Genomic DNA, 17807 nt, shown 5'->3' with positions numbered 1-17807 from the left:
CAGTTTTTCCTTAAATAAGCAAACTGGTAGGTGGGGGGTGGGGGGGTAGTTAACCTCAAGTTCCAACCCTGCCAAAACACAGAACCTTTTCATTACTTTGTCTGTGAGCGTATATTTTTTTATGTGGTTGCAAAAAAAAAAAAAAAAAAAAGAACTTACAGACATTTAGTTTTTTAGATTTGTTATTTTTATGTTAAAAAGATAAACAAAAATGGCCCTCATCCCACTGTCTAGATAATTTCTGTTGATTTTCTTTCTTTAAGTAACACTAGTCCAAGGTGAAAAACTAAACAGGAAAGCAAAGAGCATGAGGGAACAGGATGCAGAGGCACAGAAGCCTAAGAGGGAAAGGAGGTGTTCTTTCACACCCTATTCTCTCACTTTTGGTCCACCTCTCGGTGATAACTACTCTTAATAGTGCACATGCCAGCAAATAGATATTTTTTCTAAACAGGCCGTGCCGTGCATTTGCATTCAGTGCTGCATCTGTAACAGCTGTGAGGTGTTCTAATACATGAACGCACGAATGCCCCATAAGTAATTCGGCTCCTGCCCTGTTGATGGGCGTTTAGCTGATTCCTCATCTTTTTCTCTAATTTACAGTGCCACAGTGGACCTCACTGTAGCTTCTGCCACTGTAACAGTACCAATTCTTAGTGGCAGACAGACCCTCTGTTTGAAGTGTTTCCCCCCTTTTTGTTTGCTAAATTGAATGAATCCATGTATGTCTCATACTCTCAATATAGTAAGTGTGGTATAATACAGTAAGTATTAATATAATCCTTTATATTTGTAGGACATCTTTTGCACAGCAAAGGTTCTGGCGCGTAGTACTTTAATGTGATTTTCAGCAAGTGGTGTACGGTACATAGGTATTCGTATTCCCAGTCATCCTCAGAGTGCTCTCCCTGGGCCAGGAGCCTCAGAACATCAGCTTCCCAAGGCAGTTTGTTAGAAATGCACATTCTCAGGCCCTGCCCCAGACCTGCTGACCCAGAGACTCCAGGGTGGGCCCAGCAATCCACATCTTCACTCGCCCCGCCCCCCCCGCCAGGTGACTCTGCTGCTACCCATATCTGGGGGGGTATCATCTAAGTCACCGCTCATTCCTGAGAAGTAGGGGCTGGAGGGGGCCAACAGTTTAAGCCTGAGACCTGAGGCCCGACCTCCAGTTCCGGGTCTGCTCCTTGGGGTGGGGCCCTGGCTATTCCACCTTGAAAGTGAAAGAGGCCAGGCGGATGGGTGGTGAGCACCTTAGTGCCCCAAATCAGAGCCGCTCCCAGGCCAGGTGCCTGGACCCAGGGGAGTTCTTTCTGTGGCTTCTCCTCTGGAGTGTCTGGGGAGTGAGGTGCTAGGTTAGAGGTGTCTGAGGAGCATGCTAGTCTTGTCTCAGGAACGTGCAGAGAGAATCCGGTGGAAGGGTCCGTCAGCCAGTCACCCCCTTTCCATTTCAGGTGTCACCAGATGGACGACTTTGGACCTGCAAAGAACCTCATGACCATGTGCTTCACCTACTATCACGTCGGTGAGACCCGGGGTGCAGCTTACATGGAAGGCAGACCTGTCACCTTCCAACGCCACGTCAAGTGGGGATTTCTTAAGGCAAAGCTGTGAGGCATCCAGAAAACAAAGGGAGCTGATATTAGGGCGGGAACAAGGAGGAGGGAGACCCCTAGAACGGGAGGCGAAGAACGGTCCACAGCGTGGGTCAGGAGGCTGACGGTCCTGGCTGGGAGGACGCGAGAAAGTAGACACATGTGCAGGACGTTGCAGGGTAGACACAGGACGGCGTCTCACGTTCTGGCCAAATGTGACACAGGGTCAGCTGTGGACGGGGGTGACCTGGAGCAGCCCGGGGTCTGGGGCAGAGTGTGGGTTGAGCTTTTCGGGCTCGTGGCCCTGGGGCCTCCTGGTGAATCGCAGCTGGGGGCAGCTGGGGGGCTCCCCGTGTTAAGCTCCTTGGGCTGTGACCAGTGGCACTCATTCAGGCCGCCCTGAGGAGAGGGTTGCTGAGGGCTTGCCTGTGGGCTGGAGCTGGGCCAGGGCAGCGCAGCACCAGTGGGCTGGCGCTTGTGGTGCGTCCCCTACCTCTGCAGCTCAGCGTCGTCCCCTCCTCACCTCGGCAGCCCACCCTCTCCCTGCTGCTCTGCGCTGTTGCAGCAGCTGCTCTGACGGCCTTAGCGTGGAGCCCTTTGATCTGGGGCGGGACATCTCGGCCCGCGGGGTGCCTGGGCCTCGGTCCGTGCGCAGCCTTAGGAAGGGACATGCCTCTTTTTCTCCCACGTCCAATGGCCTCCCTGTTTCAGGACCAGCCCAGGTGCCAGCCAGGCCGTCTGGAATCCGCACGCCCCCTCCCTCCACAAGGAGAGACTCTCGTGTCTTCCTCCATCACTTTGTACCTTATACTCTCCCTGTGTGCGCTGCTCCCCCGCCTTCTGGACTTGGTGCTTCTTTGGGGCTGGATCCCTGCCTGTTTCCTCTGCAGCCCCTGGTGGCACCTGGCTGGTTTGTACACACAGGTGCTCAGCGACCACCCGAGAGGGCAGGGGCCCCGGCTCTCCGTGTGCCCACAGGCCTCCTGAGCCTCTTGCGTCCCACCGCCGCCGTGTCTGACGATGGCGGAGGGAGGTGGCCCCGGCCTCCGTGGTTCCAGTTGGCTCTCATCCCTGCTCTCTCCCCCTCCCTCCAGGTAAACCACACCTGCTCCCCTCCGAGTTCAAGGAGAAGCCGGTCGGGAGCATCGACTCCTACTTGAAGTCGGCCAACAGCTGGTTAGCGGAGAAGAAGGATATCGCCGAGCGGCTTCTGAAGAACACGTCGGCCAAGACGGAGAACGTCAAGGGCTTCTTTGGGCTGGAGACCAAGCCCAAGGGGCCCCTGGCCAGGAGAAGCGAGTGAGTGTCGCCTGCGTGCGTCCCTCTCCGACCGTGGGTGTGACAAGGAGGCCACCCTGGCCCAGTGACAGGAGCATCTCCGCACCCTCGGCCGTCACTGGGGCCTGAGAGCTGCTCCTGGGGGGCAGCTGCCTCCCCACCCTCCAGTTTTCTGGGGCTTCCGAACGCTGTTGCGTTTGCTGACGTGCTGGGATGCTCCCCGTGGGCCCGCGTTTCTAGGACTGGAGAGGAGTGTGCGGAAATTGTCGGTAGGCAGGAGGGGAGTTACACCCCCTCCCTGCACCCCGCCCCCCGCTGCCGTGAGAGAAGCCGCGTTCCCCAGGGCAGCGGTGTTCCCACAGCCACTCGGGGACCCGCGGGGGGCGGGGCCGCTTCAGAACAGTGCAGGAGCCGAGACTTCCACAAAGAAGGGGCACCTGTGGTCCCCGCCGTCCCCTCCGACGGCTCGGTTACAACCAGGCCACTTGGCTTTATTCCTCCTCTGGTCTGGACAGTCTTGGATTCAGAGAAAATGGCACGAAGAAGCCTGAACACATCTCAGTTCTAGAAGACTGGCAGTTGGTACATGTGGCGTTGACTTCACAAACATGTTTTCAGAGGAGACCACCTTTGATTTACACATTGGTTATGGGCATCATCCCGTTTCAGCGACGTAGCAGGGTTCTTTGGGTCGTTTTGTCACTGCTATGGTTTCTCTCCCCAAGGGAGAAAGAGGACAAGCCCCAGGAGAAGCCGCGGAAGACGGGTGAGTGCCTACCTGTGCTCGCGGGGCCGGGCGGGGCCGCAGCAGCGCCACGGGGCCTGAGTCCAGCCCACGGTGAGCTGCAGGTCCCCGGAGGCCTGGGGCTCCAGCTCCCCCGTCGCAGGGGACGCTGTCATACTGCCCTCTGCCCTGGCCTCTAACCACTTACTGAATTTCCATGGAAAACCCGCCTCTCTGGGGATCAACCCCTCATCCCAGGGGAGTCAAGGAAAGTATCCCCAGCGGTGGGGGAGCTGTTCCCGGGGCCCTCCCTGGGGAGGAGTCCTCAGGGCCAGGCCCGAGGGCCGCAGGGCAGGTGCCATGGAGTTTCCGCTGCATGTCTGTGTGACCTGTGGGATGGTGCGGGGCCTGCTGGGAGGAGGGTCGCTGGAGTCGGGCCGGTGGGGGGGGTTCTGCCTCGCTCAGTCTCCCTCCCCCTCCCGCAGTGACCGTGTGCAGCCCAGAGGAGGAGAGGAAAGGGGAGAAGATCTACCTGTACACACACCTGAAGCAGCAGCCCATCTGGTAAGGCCACCCGCGACCGGAGTCACCAGCACCCATGTCTCCATCAGAAGTGAGGGCCACTCACACCCCCTGGGAGAGCCAAAGGAGAAAAGATGGGCCAGGGTGCAGGGAAATGGGAAACTCGTACACGGCTGGCGGGATTGTCCCGTGCAGCAGCCACTGCGGAGGATGGTCGGGCAGCAGTTAAACAGAGTCTTAGCCCGTGACCCCGGCGGTTTTGCTCCTGAGTAGATACTGAAAAGAGTTGAAAACAGGTACTCAAGCAAAAAACCTGTGCACGTATGTTCATGACAGTGTTATTCGTAAGAGCCCAGAGGTGGATACACGAAATGTGGGCTGTCACTCAGCCACGTAAAGGAATGAGGCAGCCACACCTGCCACGACGTGGGTGGACCTGGACAACATTCTGCCACGCGACCCAGGCCAGACACAAAAGACCACGTAGTGTATGTACACAACGTGTCCAGGAGGCAAAGCCCTGGAGACAGGGCAGATCGGTGGCTGCCAGGGGCTGGGGGAAGCCGGGAGTGCGGTGATGAAAACGTCCCGGAGATGGATAGTGGCGATGGTCGCACAATTCCGTGAATATACTAAAACGCACTGAATTGTGTACTTGAAAAGTGTGCATTTTACAGTATGTGACTTATATCCTAGTACAGCTGTTCTGTATGTGTCAATAATGTACACACGTGACGGTCGTGGTTGCAGTGGGAGACCAGTGGTCAGGGGACATCTCGCCCTCTGTCTTTCTCTGAGGACGCTCTCTTCCCTCTGAAGCCTCTCCATCGGTGGCTTTTACTTCCTCACAAGTAGGCGGTGTAGTAGCACCTGGAACCCAAAGGGTGTCAGACGTGCCCCTCCCGCGAGGATCACGGTCTAGCGGCGGTGGGAGAACTTGGTGCAGCAGAATGGGGTGTGTGAGGCACGCGGCCGGCCAGGGCTGGGCTGCAGCTCTCCTGAAGCCTCCGTGAGGAGGGCCCGCCCTGCAGGGCCAGCCTCGGGGGGAAGCAGGGAGAAGGAGTCCAGCAGCCCCGGTCCCACTGTCCGTGATGTAGCTTGGGCCCCTCTAGGCTCAGCTGCTGTCTTGTCATCCGCAACAGGGCTCAGCCCCACTTTTCTGTACAGAGCCGGGTGGTGAGTGTTTTAGGCTTTACAGGCAACCACTGCACTCCATTGCTGTAGTGCCAAAGCCGCTGTGGACAGGATGTAAGTGGAGGGGTGTGGCTGTGATCTCATAAAGCTTGCTTTACACAGACAGAGAGCAGGCCAGACTTGGCCCACGTGCCGTAGGTTTGCTGACCCTGATCCTCGGCAAGAATGCTGCTTCCTCGTGTGTCGCTATAAATGTGTTTGCTCTCTGCACGTGGCCTGTCCCTGCCGGGGGTTCCCATTTATGTTCCTAGACCCTGTTCTAGAGAAGCAGGTCTGCTTTAAAGCCTGTGCTTCCTGTTGGGAGCCTCAGCCAGAGACAGAGAAGGGGAAATGGCCTTCGCCCACATCCTGCTGGTGGCGGCTTCCCCTTTGACCCGATGAGTCCAGGCTGAGTCCTGGGAGACACACACAGATGCCCTCAGGACACTTTGCCGGGTGGTGGGGGAACCAGCTCCATTTAAGATAAAGGCACATGGGCCTTGTCTGTCTTGCAGGCACACGCTGAGGTTCTGGAACGCGGCCTTTTTCGACGCTGTCCACTGTGAGAGGAGAAAGCGGTCTCCCACTACCAGGTAGGAGCCAAGTCCGGGCCCGCTTGGCCTCAGGGAAGAGGACCAGGGCGAGGCTTTATTGCCCCGTTTCTGAAGAGGAAGCAGGAGGACAGAACGGCTGAGTCGATGCGTCTTGTGTTTCTTCCTCAACCCCTTGCGGCCCCGGTGCCCTGCAAGCTGCCTGAAGGGTCCCGGGCGCACCGCTTCGTGGGTGGGGGGGCCCAGCTTGCATGAGCGCTTCCTGCCCCGGGGCTCCGGCATGACTCGGCCTGACCCTCCTAAGAAATGCAGACTCCCACTGAGTGAAGCCCACAGGGCCCCCTCGGACCCACTCTGCCTGTCTCTGTGAGACTCCAGACTCCTGAGCTGAGACCACTGCCGCGGGACCCTGGATGCTGGGCTCACGTCTGGGCAGGGCAGTCGCTACCGTCAACTTACTCCTCTGGGCTGCAGCTTCCCCGAGGGCAGTCTTGCCACTTCGGAAGACTCCCTTTGTAACCCGGTTCACTAAGCACTGGGCGGCGGCGAGGGCTGGGCACGGGTGCTCAGCTCTCTCTGGCCACGGCGGTGAGCTAAGGCTGGTGCCTGCTGTGTGCAGCGGCGGGGCGGGGAAGGGGCAGTGGCCTTCCAGGCCTGGGTCACCTTGTTGGCCCCTCCAGTCATGGGACTTTGAAGTCTGAGTCTCTCCTCGTTGATGAAATGAATCCCCGCCTTCTTCGACCCGGGGGAGACCCCTTAACCTTTCTCCCGGCAGGAGAGGGCAGGTGCCTGCTGGTAAAGGCTTTAGTCCACGAGCACTTGGGGGATCTTAAGTGAAAACATTTTTGGGGGGAAGTAAACCCTATCGGGATGACCTGCCTTGTACCCCACGGCGGCCTGCTGTGGCTGTGTGTCCCAGGAAGGCAGGGGAGCACGTGGAGAGGAAGCGATGCTGGAATGTTCCTCAGGATTCTAGAGAGAGAGTTCTCCGCCCTTCTGGGAGTCGCAGATGCAGGAGGTGCCTGTAGGCGAGGGGGATCCTCGTGTTGCTTTGCTCTCAGACTCCTGGGCCACCGCCCCCTGGAACCCCGTCTCCATATCCGTCTCCGCTGTGATAACCCTCCTTCCGCGCTTGCTCTCTTTTCCATCCACATATCTTGCATGACTTTGACGTGTTCCTCTGTTTACCTGTTTCTGCTGCCGCTCCAGAGGGGATGCTGGAGAGGAGGAGAAGAAGAGGTGTGTGTCCACGTGACTGTCCATGGACAGTGCGGGGGCCCTTCCGGGGCCGCTGGGTCGGAGGGGAGTGGGGTGTGACCAGACGTGGGTGTGACTCGCGGCTGGCGGGCCCAGCGCTGGGACAGGCTGGCGACAGACAGTGGGGAGCTCGCCGAGCATAGAGACCCCGAAATGGTCAGGAGACAGACACGGCCCCCGAGACCCCCACGAGGCCCGGTGCGCATCCCGAGAGGAGAGGGCAGTGAGGTCCAGGAGGTCAGCTCCGACCTGGAGCGAGTCCAGCCTCCATGGGCCACTCTGGCCCTCCCAGCGGACCCTGAAACCACACCCCTGGGTTCCCTTGTTGTCCGCTCGGTCATTGATCCGGGCTCAGGAGCCGCAGGTCGGGCCAGAGGACCTGTCCCTGCAGTCATGCCTAGGGGCCTGCGGGCTCTGGCAGACCCTTGCCCACTCTGACAGGTCTGGGGGGTCCCGGAGGAAGGACAGCTGCTTCCTCCCCCCGGCCACTGTGTGATGTGAGGCCTGTGTGTGTGAGGGGGTCCCCTGAAGACAAAGGTCTAGAACAGGCTATTTCCTGCGAGCCCACGGTGGGGTCTGACTTCAATTGTTTGAACTTGATATGTGTTCGATATCTTGGTTAAGATATTTTTAGAGTGAAAGGCCTGCCTATTCAAAATATAGTTTCTGATTCAGTGCTTTTTTTTAATTTGGTGGAAATTTCCCAAAGCATGCTTCCTTTAATCAGTGATGTATTTTTAGTGCTTATTGTTTTATGAGAAATCTTGTTTTTGTTAATGCAGCCTTATTGTGGCTTTAAAAGGAGCATTTAGGCATGGCAGCTACCTCCGTTCCTAAGAAGCCCCCAAGTTCCCACAGACTCTCTGGGGGGCGGGTGTGTGTGTGTAATTAACCAGCCTTCCTGGAGCAAGGCTTGCCAGCACCACAGCCGAGGCCTGACAGGGCTGGAGCATCATGACCTCTGAGCCCCACGAGGGGAAGTGAGCCTCTGGGCCTCACAGGCCTCCTCACCCAGACCAGATGTGGTCTGGCCATGCACATCCCAGATCTGACCCCCAGGACACCCCGAGATTGGGGGCCGGGGGTTGGCTCTGGGTCCTTGGGCAACCTTGTGCCTCCAGCATGATTCCTCTTCGGCAGCCTCTGCCGACAGCGCCATCAGCGCCCTCTCTGTGCTCAGAGGCAGAAAGGTCCCCTTTTCAGGAGGCTTCCTGTTCTGTAAGCTGCGGGGCACATCCGAATTCCCACTGTGGCAGTTTAGACACACGATCTGCCCTCCGGTGGTATGAGACCTCGACCAGTATTGGGTGTTGAACTCAATTTGAAGGAATTGATTTGTTGGTAGGCATCCCCTGATCCCAAATGACCTTCTACCTGTTTCTTCAGAGATCAGATAAAATGTCCCAACTCTAGTCCTCGCCACAGCAAGAAGACTCACCTCCTCATCTGGGTCAGGGCTGCTGTGCTGCACGACTGCAAGGGGGCCACTTCCACGTGGTCTGGGGTTGTGCAGTGCACACCTGCGCACCTGTACCCAGCGAGCCTGGCGGTGGTGTGGGAGTTTATGTGCCTGGGCCATTCTAAGGGTCACCACTCAGGGAAGAAGGATGGGAAGGAACGTGGCATGGGATTAGCATAGTGCCTGGAAGCACGTTCCAGGTATCTTCGTGGGTGTCCTGTCAGCATGAGGAGACTGGGAGACTGACAGTGCCGCCCTGGTGTCCCGTGGCTCCCGCTCAGCTGCAGCGGCACCCGTGGCCTCCCTGGGCTGGGAGGGGGGAGAGGAGTTAAGAGTCGATTGTTGGTTCTGTTCCTCTTCTTTCAGCTTCTCCATCGCCCTGACCCCTCGCCCCCTAATACTGCCTCTTCTCTCCCTTCTCTTTTGTCTTTTTCCTCTCAGCCCTGTTTTAGTCAGACTGCTTGTCCAGAGTGTAATTTTTAAGGGGAAATAGGCATCTGCTCACTTCTCAGGTGGCCACGCACGCGGCTCCCGTGCCCCGGGGTGGTGGAGGTGGAGTGGTGCAGTGGCTTACGGTCCTGGGCCACTGGGGACAAGGGTGCTCGGCCATAAGGGGAGGGGCTGACGCCCTGCAGGACCGGGCGGCGTTCGCTCTCACTCAGGGACACCGAGCTCAAAAAGAGCCCAAAAGAGCACCTTCCCTGCCCGAACCCTAAGCCGTGTGCTCCTTCACGGAGAGCACGTGGAGCCACACAGGCTGTGGTCCCTCCTCGTTGGGTTTCCCAGCTTTGCTTAGAGGCTCTTTGCCGTCTTCACTGCGCTGACGGGCCCGTCCCCGCGCCCTACGAGGCAGCCTGCAAGCAGAGTGAGCGGCGGAGGCGGGCCGGCCTGGCGGGCAGCATGTGGCCAGAGGCCGCAGACCCCCGCCGGAGAGCCTCGGGCCTGCACACAGCGCGGGGCCCAGGGCCTCCTCGCTGGGCTCCTGGCCCCTGCTCCGCCGGCTTCTCGGCGCGCCTCCCCACCGGTGACATGGGCCTCGGCCTCTGTTGTCCTGGAACCTTAGAGAAGGGTGTGGGGGCAGCGTTCTCGTCTCCTGGAGAATGTTCCGGGCAGCCGCTAAGCGCACACTGTCTCTGGGTCCTGAGCCTTGTCTCCGCCAGGAGAAGCTGATGAGTGTGGGCCTCGGGCCCCCAGGCAGAGGGGCAGCCTTCGGGCAGGCTTCCTAGAAGCAGCGCCAACAGCTCTTCGGCAGAGGTGTCCCCTCTCTGTCAGGGAGGCCAGCACCTGTGGGTCAGAGCAGGGGAGGGCCAAGCGGCAGGGATGTGGGCTCTGAAGCCCCTCCACTGCCCCTCCTGTGCTTGCAGAGAGAGGTGGTGCCACATGACCCAGGAGGAGCGGGACGACAGCCTGCGGTTCAACGAGAACATCACCTTCGGGCAGCTGGGGTGAGCGCCAGGGCCAGCCTGCCACCCCCCACCCCGCCCCGTGACCCAGACGGGGCCCACGCCCACCCCGGGTCACCCAGGAGATGAGCAAGCAGGGCGGTGTGAGGAGGGGCCTCCGGGTGAGACGCTCCTACCCGGGGGCTCTGCTGGGGGAGCGCCACCCTTATGATGTCACACGTCCCTGACTCAGTGTCACCACCACTGTGTGTTCTTAAACGGCTCAGAAGCACACGATTCACTCCATTTGGCCTTGACTCCGGTTCCTAATCAGTCCGCCCCTAACACAGTTTCATGGTGAGCAAGGCTGGCCGATGAGGCGATTTGGTTTTACATCTTTCTGTCGATTCCCCGGCCTGGTGGGCTGCATGTCGGGCCCCGGCTCCCTTCCCCTCTGGAGGCGGGAGGGGTGCCAGCTCACGGCCGTGTCCCCCCCCAGCACGTTCACGCACAACATGCTGGCGTTCGGGCTGAACAAGAAGCTGTGCAACGACTTTCTGAAGAAGCAGGCGGTGATCGGCAACCTGGACGAGGGTGAGTGGCGGCGGGGCCGGGGTTTCGGGGGCCAGTGCGCCGCATGCTGGAGTCCCCACCCGCTTGGAGGACTGTCCCTGCTGTAATTACACATGGGACATGAAACGTTCCTGTCCGCCTGCGTGCGTGGGGCACTTTTCCTTCCACTTGGAGACCCAGTTGTGCTAGGTAGGGCTTGCCCGTGTGGGGCAGGATGGTTCAGGGCCCACCAGGTCAGTGCTTACAGACAGGGCCCAGGAAAAGATATAACTTGGTGCTCAGACTCTGACCTTGAAAATGGGCAGACTCTGGCCCTGAGTTGCCCCTCCTTCTAAACGGCCACCACGTGGCCTGCCTTCGCTCCTTGAATGACACTGCTGCCGGAGGTCTTGGGGGAGCGGTGGGGGTCTTGAGGTCTTTCCAGCATCTCTAACTTCTGTAACGGAAGGAGACACGTTGCTGATGTCAGCTTCCCTGATCGACAGCTGGCCTTTATGCGTCATCCCACGTGCTGCAAGATGCTTCCTCCTTGTCCCCTGAAAAGTCTTCCACTTAGACATAGATTGGTACAGATCAATATTGTTTACACATAAAACTCCATCCTGGACCAAGTTAATGAGGGCCAAGGACAGGTGGCCTCAGGAGGTGCCCCTGGGCAATCTCAAAGTGCTGTCACCAGCCCCACCACTCATCACAGGGCAAGAACACTGTCCCGTCCACCACGTGACCCCTGCGTGGCCTCCAGGACCCACGCCTGGCTCCCGGGATAGGGTTCTTCCGCCCACACCAGGCTTCCTGGGGGCCTGCGGGGCTGCCCTCTGGAGCATCATGGCCATGGGAAGATGCATCCTGGTTCCAAGGAGCCCACTGCCAGGCCAAGGGCACACCTTCAGAAGCCCACACCCACCATGCCCGGGAGGGCCTGCTTTGTCATCACCCCGAACGAGAAGGACCTGCCTGTCCGTGTCGCCGTCTCTCTCACGAGGAATAACGTTGTTTTCTCTTCCAGAGCAGTACAAGCTACTGAGCGACCACATCGAGCAGATGGCCGCCGAGTAGGCCTCGGGAGGTGGCCCGAGGCTCCCCCAGGAGGACTGTGGGTGCGCGCCTCCCTCCCGGGCCCACGGCTGGCTGTCACACCCCCCCCCGCCCCCGCATGACATTGGCTGCACCCAGAGCCGCCCCACACCGCCCTAGAACGAGCGGTTAGAAGAATCTGGTTGCCTGTTTTCCCTGCCTCCCCGCTGCCTGTGTCTGCTCCCCCGTCTGCGTGCCCGAGTGTCCCTGGGATTACACAGCTAGCACTGAGGTGACTGTCCATGTCCCCGAGGGGCGGACCTGCGGCGCGGGACCGAGGGGGCGCAGGAGGGAGGATGCTGGGTCCACAACGGGCCGGCGTCCATCGTAGCCTCCTGCGGGAGAGGCTGGGGCGCCCGTGGGAGGGTGGGGTGGCACACGCCAGCGACACAGGGCAGTCAGGAGGGATGGCCGGGGGCCCCTGGCAGGGTGGGGTTGGGTTCCTCCCACAGTGGGGTTCCTGCTGAGCCGGGACCAAGCAGAGGGGGCGGGGGCCTCTGAGTGTCGGTCCGTGGCTGGTGTGGCTCTTTCCCGGGTCCCCTCTCCGTGCAGCAGGGACTGGAGTCCCAGGAAGCTCCAGGAGGAGAGGGACACCCCCTACTCCAGGACGGGAGAGAGACCGGGGCAGAGGACGTGCTTTCCCGGCTGCAGAAGGCCCGGCCACAGTCCGGGGTGTGGGCGCCGGGAGACGGCACGGCTCCAAGTGGCTGTGTTGGACCCACGTAGCACTCAGGTGTCTGTGTCAGGCCGTCTGAGATGTTCCCGCTCAGCCAACAGCTTCCTTCTGGAGTGGAGAAGCTTCCACCCCTTGCTCCCTGGGAGTAGCTTGGGGCTATCAGTCCCGTGATGAAGCACAGACAAGAGAATCTTCTTCAGCAGCTTCAAGACAACCGCCCTTTCTGAAAGCAAACAGTGCTGCGCTTTATTTCAAAAAAGACAATCTGTGTCAGTGTTACAGGCACCGTGGCAGAGGCCGCTTCTGGCGGTGACTGGGTGAGGCTGGGGAGCGGGGGCTTCGGAGGGTCGGGCCCTCCACCCCGGCCGCCTGGGGAAGCCTGTACCTTCCGCCACCCGAGCCCTTGGACCACTTTCCTGCAGACTCTGCAGACACCCCCTCGCCGTCTCAGGTGCCGGGAATCGGGGCTCTTCCCCCCAGGTTTGTACCAGGCACAGCTGACCAGCCCGAGGGACCGCAGTCTGGCCAGCAGGCCTCCAGCCTGCCAGCTGCCCTGGCGAGCCCGGCCCCCCCGCCCCAGCCCCAGCTCTTGGGCGCTGACCTTGACGAGGCCAGCGGGGCTCTGTCCTCCTCGCCTTGACCCTTCGTCCCGTGTGCTGCACCTCCTCCAGCATGACAGACACACGCCTGACGCCCAGCCCGCCAGCCCGCCAAGGTCCCCTCGGGGGGATGCCCCCTGGAACGCTCCAGAGCAGAGCGTGCATCGGTTGAGCCGAGAAACGCACGTCCAGGTGCTCTTAAGAGGGACGACGGGAAACGCGGCAGGACCCGAGCGCGCCGGCGTGAGCTGCTCCTCCAGGAGACCTGGGGGGCTGGGGCCTCAGAAACCCTGCTGTTTTCGCAATGGCGCGCGTGCGTGCGTGCGTGCGTGCGTGCGTGTGTGTGTGTGTGGTGGCAGCCTCTCTGGCCACGTCACTAAACAAAGCACAGCTGTGTCGCCAGTTTGCATAACATCCAGCTGACAGGCGTGCGGGCCCCTCCTCCAGTGCCTCCTGAAGATAACGCAGCCCCTCCTGAGACGTTCAACCGCAACCCCTGGGTGTGCTGTGCTCCCCCCACCCCCCGTAAGAGCAGGGCCACGTGCCCTCGCAGGACTCTCCCACGGCGGCTGTGTGTCGTTGGCTTTCTTAGTGGTTAGTTGAAATGCGTTAAGATTTTATTCTAAGGTGCCCAAATGACTTATCCTTGTACATAGAAGATTTTTGTACGGACGTTCTGTCCAGTCTGATTTCTGGAGGGAGATAGTAGGTTCTGGGTCTTCCCAGGGCTGCTGGGGAGCTGGCGGCTCTCTCCCCCCAGGGTGGGGCGGGAGGGCCCGTGCAGCCTTGGAAGGAAATGCAGCTTTGACTTCTTTGGGCTTTTCCAGGCACTTTAACTTCCAGATGATCTTGAGACCTTTTTTTTCCATACAGGCCTCTTGAAATAGCAGTTGAAGGTAGAAGCAAGGGTTGCTTTGGGTTTTTTCCCCTCCCCTTGTTTGTGTAACTCTAGCTCCTAAGAGTGGAGCCTGACCCCAGAAGTCCTGCCTGTCGCTTTCAGCCCCACGAGGGGACACTGCCGGAGACTGTGGGCCTCATGGAGTGACCGATGTCGGGGTGGCTCTGAGGCTGCCCTGCTGTGTCCTGGTGGCGTCTGCCTTTGGCCGAGCATTTCACCTCGGAGTGTCTGGCCACTGTCACCCGGAGGACGCACGGCGTCCCTAGCAGGAGCCGGCAGCTTGCCTTGCTGACGTCTCCTCTCTCTGTGACACTGTCTTCCCTCCGAGGCCTGCTCAGCGCAGACAGACACAGGGCGGGCCGTCAGGTCCGAGCGTGGAGAAGTCTCACCCCACTGTACACACAGGAAGCTTTGGAGAAAGCTCTGGTGGCCCTCCCTGTAAACTCAGGACCCTTAGGCTCGGGGCAGGAAGCGTCGGGTCATGTCCACGAGGAGAGTTTCCAGTCCCGGCAGGTTCAGGGTCCCAAGCCAGGAGCTTCGAAGGCCTGCGTTAGCAGTGGCATTTCAGTCTCCTGCTGTCTGCCCTTCAGGGCTGTGTGAATTGTAATGAGCCAAAACCAGCTAATTCTCCCAGGTAAAAAGTACTCTGCTTTGGAAACAGGATGATGTCGAGATGTGGCTTTGTACGTCTTCAGCCTGTGTTGCAGTTTTAGCAATGTTGTTAAATGTTTAAGGGCTGTGCTAGTATTCAGATCATACCTACTGTGTGCGCGTGTTTAATCAAAGGCAGGAGAACCAAGTTCTGATATTGTAAGTTCTTTGTACAGTGAAAGGGAGTAGACCATGATTTTCCTATTGCCAGAAGGGGAAAAAAGCAGACCTAGGAGCTCTTAAGTTGCCAAAAGGAGGGCTGGAGAGAGTCCAATTGGCGAGTTTTGTGCTCCAGTGAAACCCGGGACGGTCAGGGTCACGGGCAAGCCCCACGCTGGGTTTAGGGCAGAGACCCAGGACTGGAGTCAGAGGTGCCGCCTGACCTTTCTCTTTCCTCCTTCCCGGGAGCTGGAACCAGTGGAACCCGTACTCACCTCCACCCTGCCCAGTTAGACGGTGAAGTTCATTGCTGTGGAGAGAAGGTGGCAGCCTTGAGGCTTGCTTTTCCGTCTGCTGTTTTAAGTGGGTTAGTTTCTCACCCAGAGTACTTGGTATTGCAGCCTCCCAGTGTGAGAAGCGCAGTATTCACGCCACAGAGGGGCTTGCGAGGAGTTTTGTTGAACCCAGGTGACCGTGACCAGCAGTCAGGGCTGCAGCTACAAGCCTGACCTTCCTGGGCGTTGCTGCACCCCGATGAGTTGGCTTTCCAGGAGGACCCCAGCAGGTCGGTGCGGTTAGGTCAGCTGTACAGCCAAATCACCTATAGCTGCAGCAGCTGGGCAGCCAGGGGCCTGAGTCATTTGCCAGAACAGTTAGGGAGCTTGGGAAGCGGGGGAGAAGGGCCCAGCACCAGCCTCGGGGGAGGGGGAGTAGCCGGGCGGTCCCAGGCTGGTCACCCCCTGGCCACCCTCTTCCTCAGCCACAAGCAGAGCTGCGGGGCTGGGGGCCCACGGCCCCTCGGTCCCGGGGTTCTTCTCGCAGCGCCCCACCCACCCCGGCCTTTTAGTTTCCTTGAACCACTGTTCCAGCCACTCAGCCATCTCTCCGTCTTCCTGCAAATCACTGATCCCTTTTTACGATTCTTGAGGGTGAGTTTCACTAGGAAAGCCTTTGAAGCTGAGTTCATACAGGGGAATGGCATCGGTGACGAGTACCCCTAACTGGCTGGTGTGCGACGTTCAGACCTGGGCTGGAGTCAGGCCTTAGTCAAGTCACGTGTCCCAGTACGTCCTTGTCGCCCGGCGGCCGGGAACAGGCCTGTGTGGGTTCTCCAGATGGTTCCCACCCAGGAGCACCCTCAATGCCAAGACCCTCCGCGTGGCCGGCCCCCCCGGCCTCGTCCTGCCACCATCTCCCTGCAGTCCCTCCCCAGCAAGCACCTCGGCCGGCCGGCCCACCTTGTCCCTCGGTGTCCTGGCACTGGCCTGTGTCCCTGAGTTGGCTGGTCTGTCTGCGCTTGAGATGAGTGAAGGGCTGCGGGGGGAACGTTCCCCCTGGCTGTGTCCCCAGGAGTCAAGGGGACACTGCTCCTGCTCCAGAGTTCTTGGTTACTGTTGGAGAAGGAACACCTCGTCATTTCCAAGAGTGAGTCAGGACGGTCTGGGTTTGCCCGTCTTCCCGTCACTTCCCGCAGGACCTCTGTGCAGGCAGGGGTGACCCTGCATCCTCGCTTGTCCTGCAGGGTCAGACCGGGGCGCTGTCGCTCGGCGCCCTCCTGAGCAGCACCGACGGGGTCGCTGAGCTGGAAGAAGGGCTCCTGCTGGTGACGCCCCTCGGACCCTGGGGGGCTGTGCTTGTCCCCACCTTGGTCCTGGATGGCGCACTCGCGAAAATGAAAGGGAAGTGCTCAGCAGGCCCTGTTCCAACACACAGGCTGCATATGTGGGCCCTGATCTGTCCCTGTGCTGGAGGCTTGCTTAGGTTCCCGTGGATGCCTTGAGATGGACGGGCTGACCATTTGAACAGTAGGAAAGGCTCGAACTCAAATGGCAGGTACCTCCCCTTAAGACGTGTCAGCTTGAGAGCTTCATGGTTCTAACCGTGGCCTCTGGGGCTTCAGGAGGGTCTCCCACGTGCATCCCCTGTTTCTCTCCCACCCGTTGGTCTTGGACCTGAACTTGCCTTGGCCATATCCACGCATTGCCCTTAGTGGCCCAGAAGTCGGGGTCTGTGATGCAGGTGTGTTATATGTACACTTAGGCAATTTCGTGTCCCACGAGGCGATGTTCTACAAACTGTGTTTTCAGGTAGAGAAAGTTTCAAGGTCGAGCTCTCAGAACAGTGCTAAAATCAAAGCTGTTTCCTGTGAAAAAAAAAAAACCGTCTATATATTTCACCTCAGATTGTCAGAAGGCAGAAACTGAAATAAATTATCTTTAAAAAAAGAAGTCAGTCTGTTGAATTTTTGTTTTCACATGTCCGTGAGCACATTTTTTTTTTTTTTTTTTTTTTTACAGAATTTGCAATCTCAGTGACGACAGAGAAAACACCTTTTTCTAGGGTCAAATAGACGTTCTCCCCACTTAGGCTGAGAAGCTGGGTCTTGTGCAGACGTGTGTGCGTGTCGTGGCCAAACCGATGGACAGAGGGAGAGTCCGCTGAGTTACCGCCGGGGGTGTGTTAGTGAACGGAGGGGCCTTGGCCTCCAGGATGCCTCCAGCCCTTCCAGCTGATATCTTGGTCTTGCCTTTGAGCCTCAGCTGCCTCACTTCTTGCTTTTGGGAGTCGGGGGGCTGTGAGTAGATCGCGATTACCACCCCTGCCTGACACACACAGGACACCTTCATCATCCCTTACAAGTTGGTTTGACAGACGTATTTTGTGAAATGTTGGGCTTGCTTTTTTTCTGATTATAAGAGGTCAATAGCCATGTTCTAAGTCTCCAGACTAACAGATCTGGGAGGTGAGCCTGAGGACCAGCACAGGGCCTAGAAGAAGTGTCCTTGGTACCCGGAGCAGTGGACTCAGTTCCAGGGGCCTTGGGTGGGATGGTTCCCAGGGAGAAGGTGCAGGCAGGTCCCCCAGCCCTGGCCTGGCCACCTGAGATGGGCTGGGGTATGTGCCCTGATGCTCAGTGGGGCGGGGGCCGGACCGCCCTGTCTCTGGTTCTCCCACCCAGCCTGGAGGACCGGCCTGGGTGGTAGAAGCCTTCACAACTGACTTTTCCTCTGGTGCCAGGAGAGTCCAGCAGCGGAAGGCAGCAAGGACCCTGAAGAACACGGGGTGGGGTGGCCCTGGGAAGAAGCCTGGGTCCCGTTCTACCTCCCCACCAACCCACTGCGTGCCTTTTGCCAAATTTTTCTTTGAACCTCAGTTTCTTCATCCATATAATGGGAGGGAAAGCATCACCCACCCGAGGCGGTTCCTGCGAGAAATGCAAACGTGCTTCTCAC

The 17807-nt window shown here is 59.0% G+C and overlaps 1 protein-coding gene across 6 annotated transcripts in view; it reads left to right on the top strand.

The window, feature by feature from the left end:
* KIAA0513 overlaps positions 1–16802 on the top strand; it is a gene marked incomplete at its 3' end in the record, with an annotated part of 59725 nt that extends 42923 nt beyond the window's left edge. For 4 of the 6 annotated variants that reach the window (XM_082605610.1, XM_082605611.1, XM_082605612.1 and 1 more), the window contains 8 exons: positions 1455–1525; positions 2690–2894; positions 3599–3639; positions 4083–4161; positions 5808–5885; positions 9924–10004; positions 10441–10535; positions 11524–16802. In XM_082605610.1, coding sequence (XP_082461736.1) covers positions 1455–1525; positions 2690–2894; positions 3599–3639; positions 4083–4161; positions 5808–5885; positions 9924–10004; positions 10441–10535; positions 11524–11573 — 700 coding nt within the window. Of the gene's footprint in view, positions 1–1454; positions 1526–2689; positions 2895–3598; positions 3640–4082; positions 4166–5807; positions 5886–9923; positions 10005–10440; positions 10536–11523 lie in introns of those variants that run through there. The other 2 variants (XR_014292025.1, XM_082605614.1) reach the window with 2 other exon arrangements.
* Positions 16803–17807: the final 1005 nt, after the last annotated feature.

The sequence above is a fragment of the Mesoplodon mirus genome, assembly GCF_964341445.2.
Source record: "Mesoplodon mirus genome assembly, chromosome: 19".
NCBI classification, from domain to species: Eukaryota; Metazoa; Chordata; class Mammalia; order Artiodactyla; family Ziphiidae; genus Mesoplodon; species Mesoplodon mirus.
Note: the sequence above shows the minus strand (reverse complement) of the source record. Positions and strands in the feature narration are given on the sequence as shown.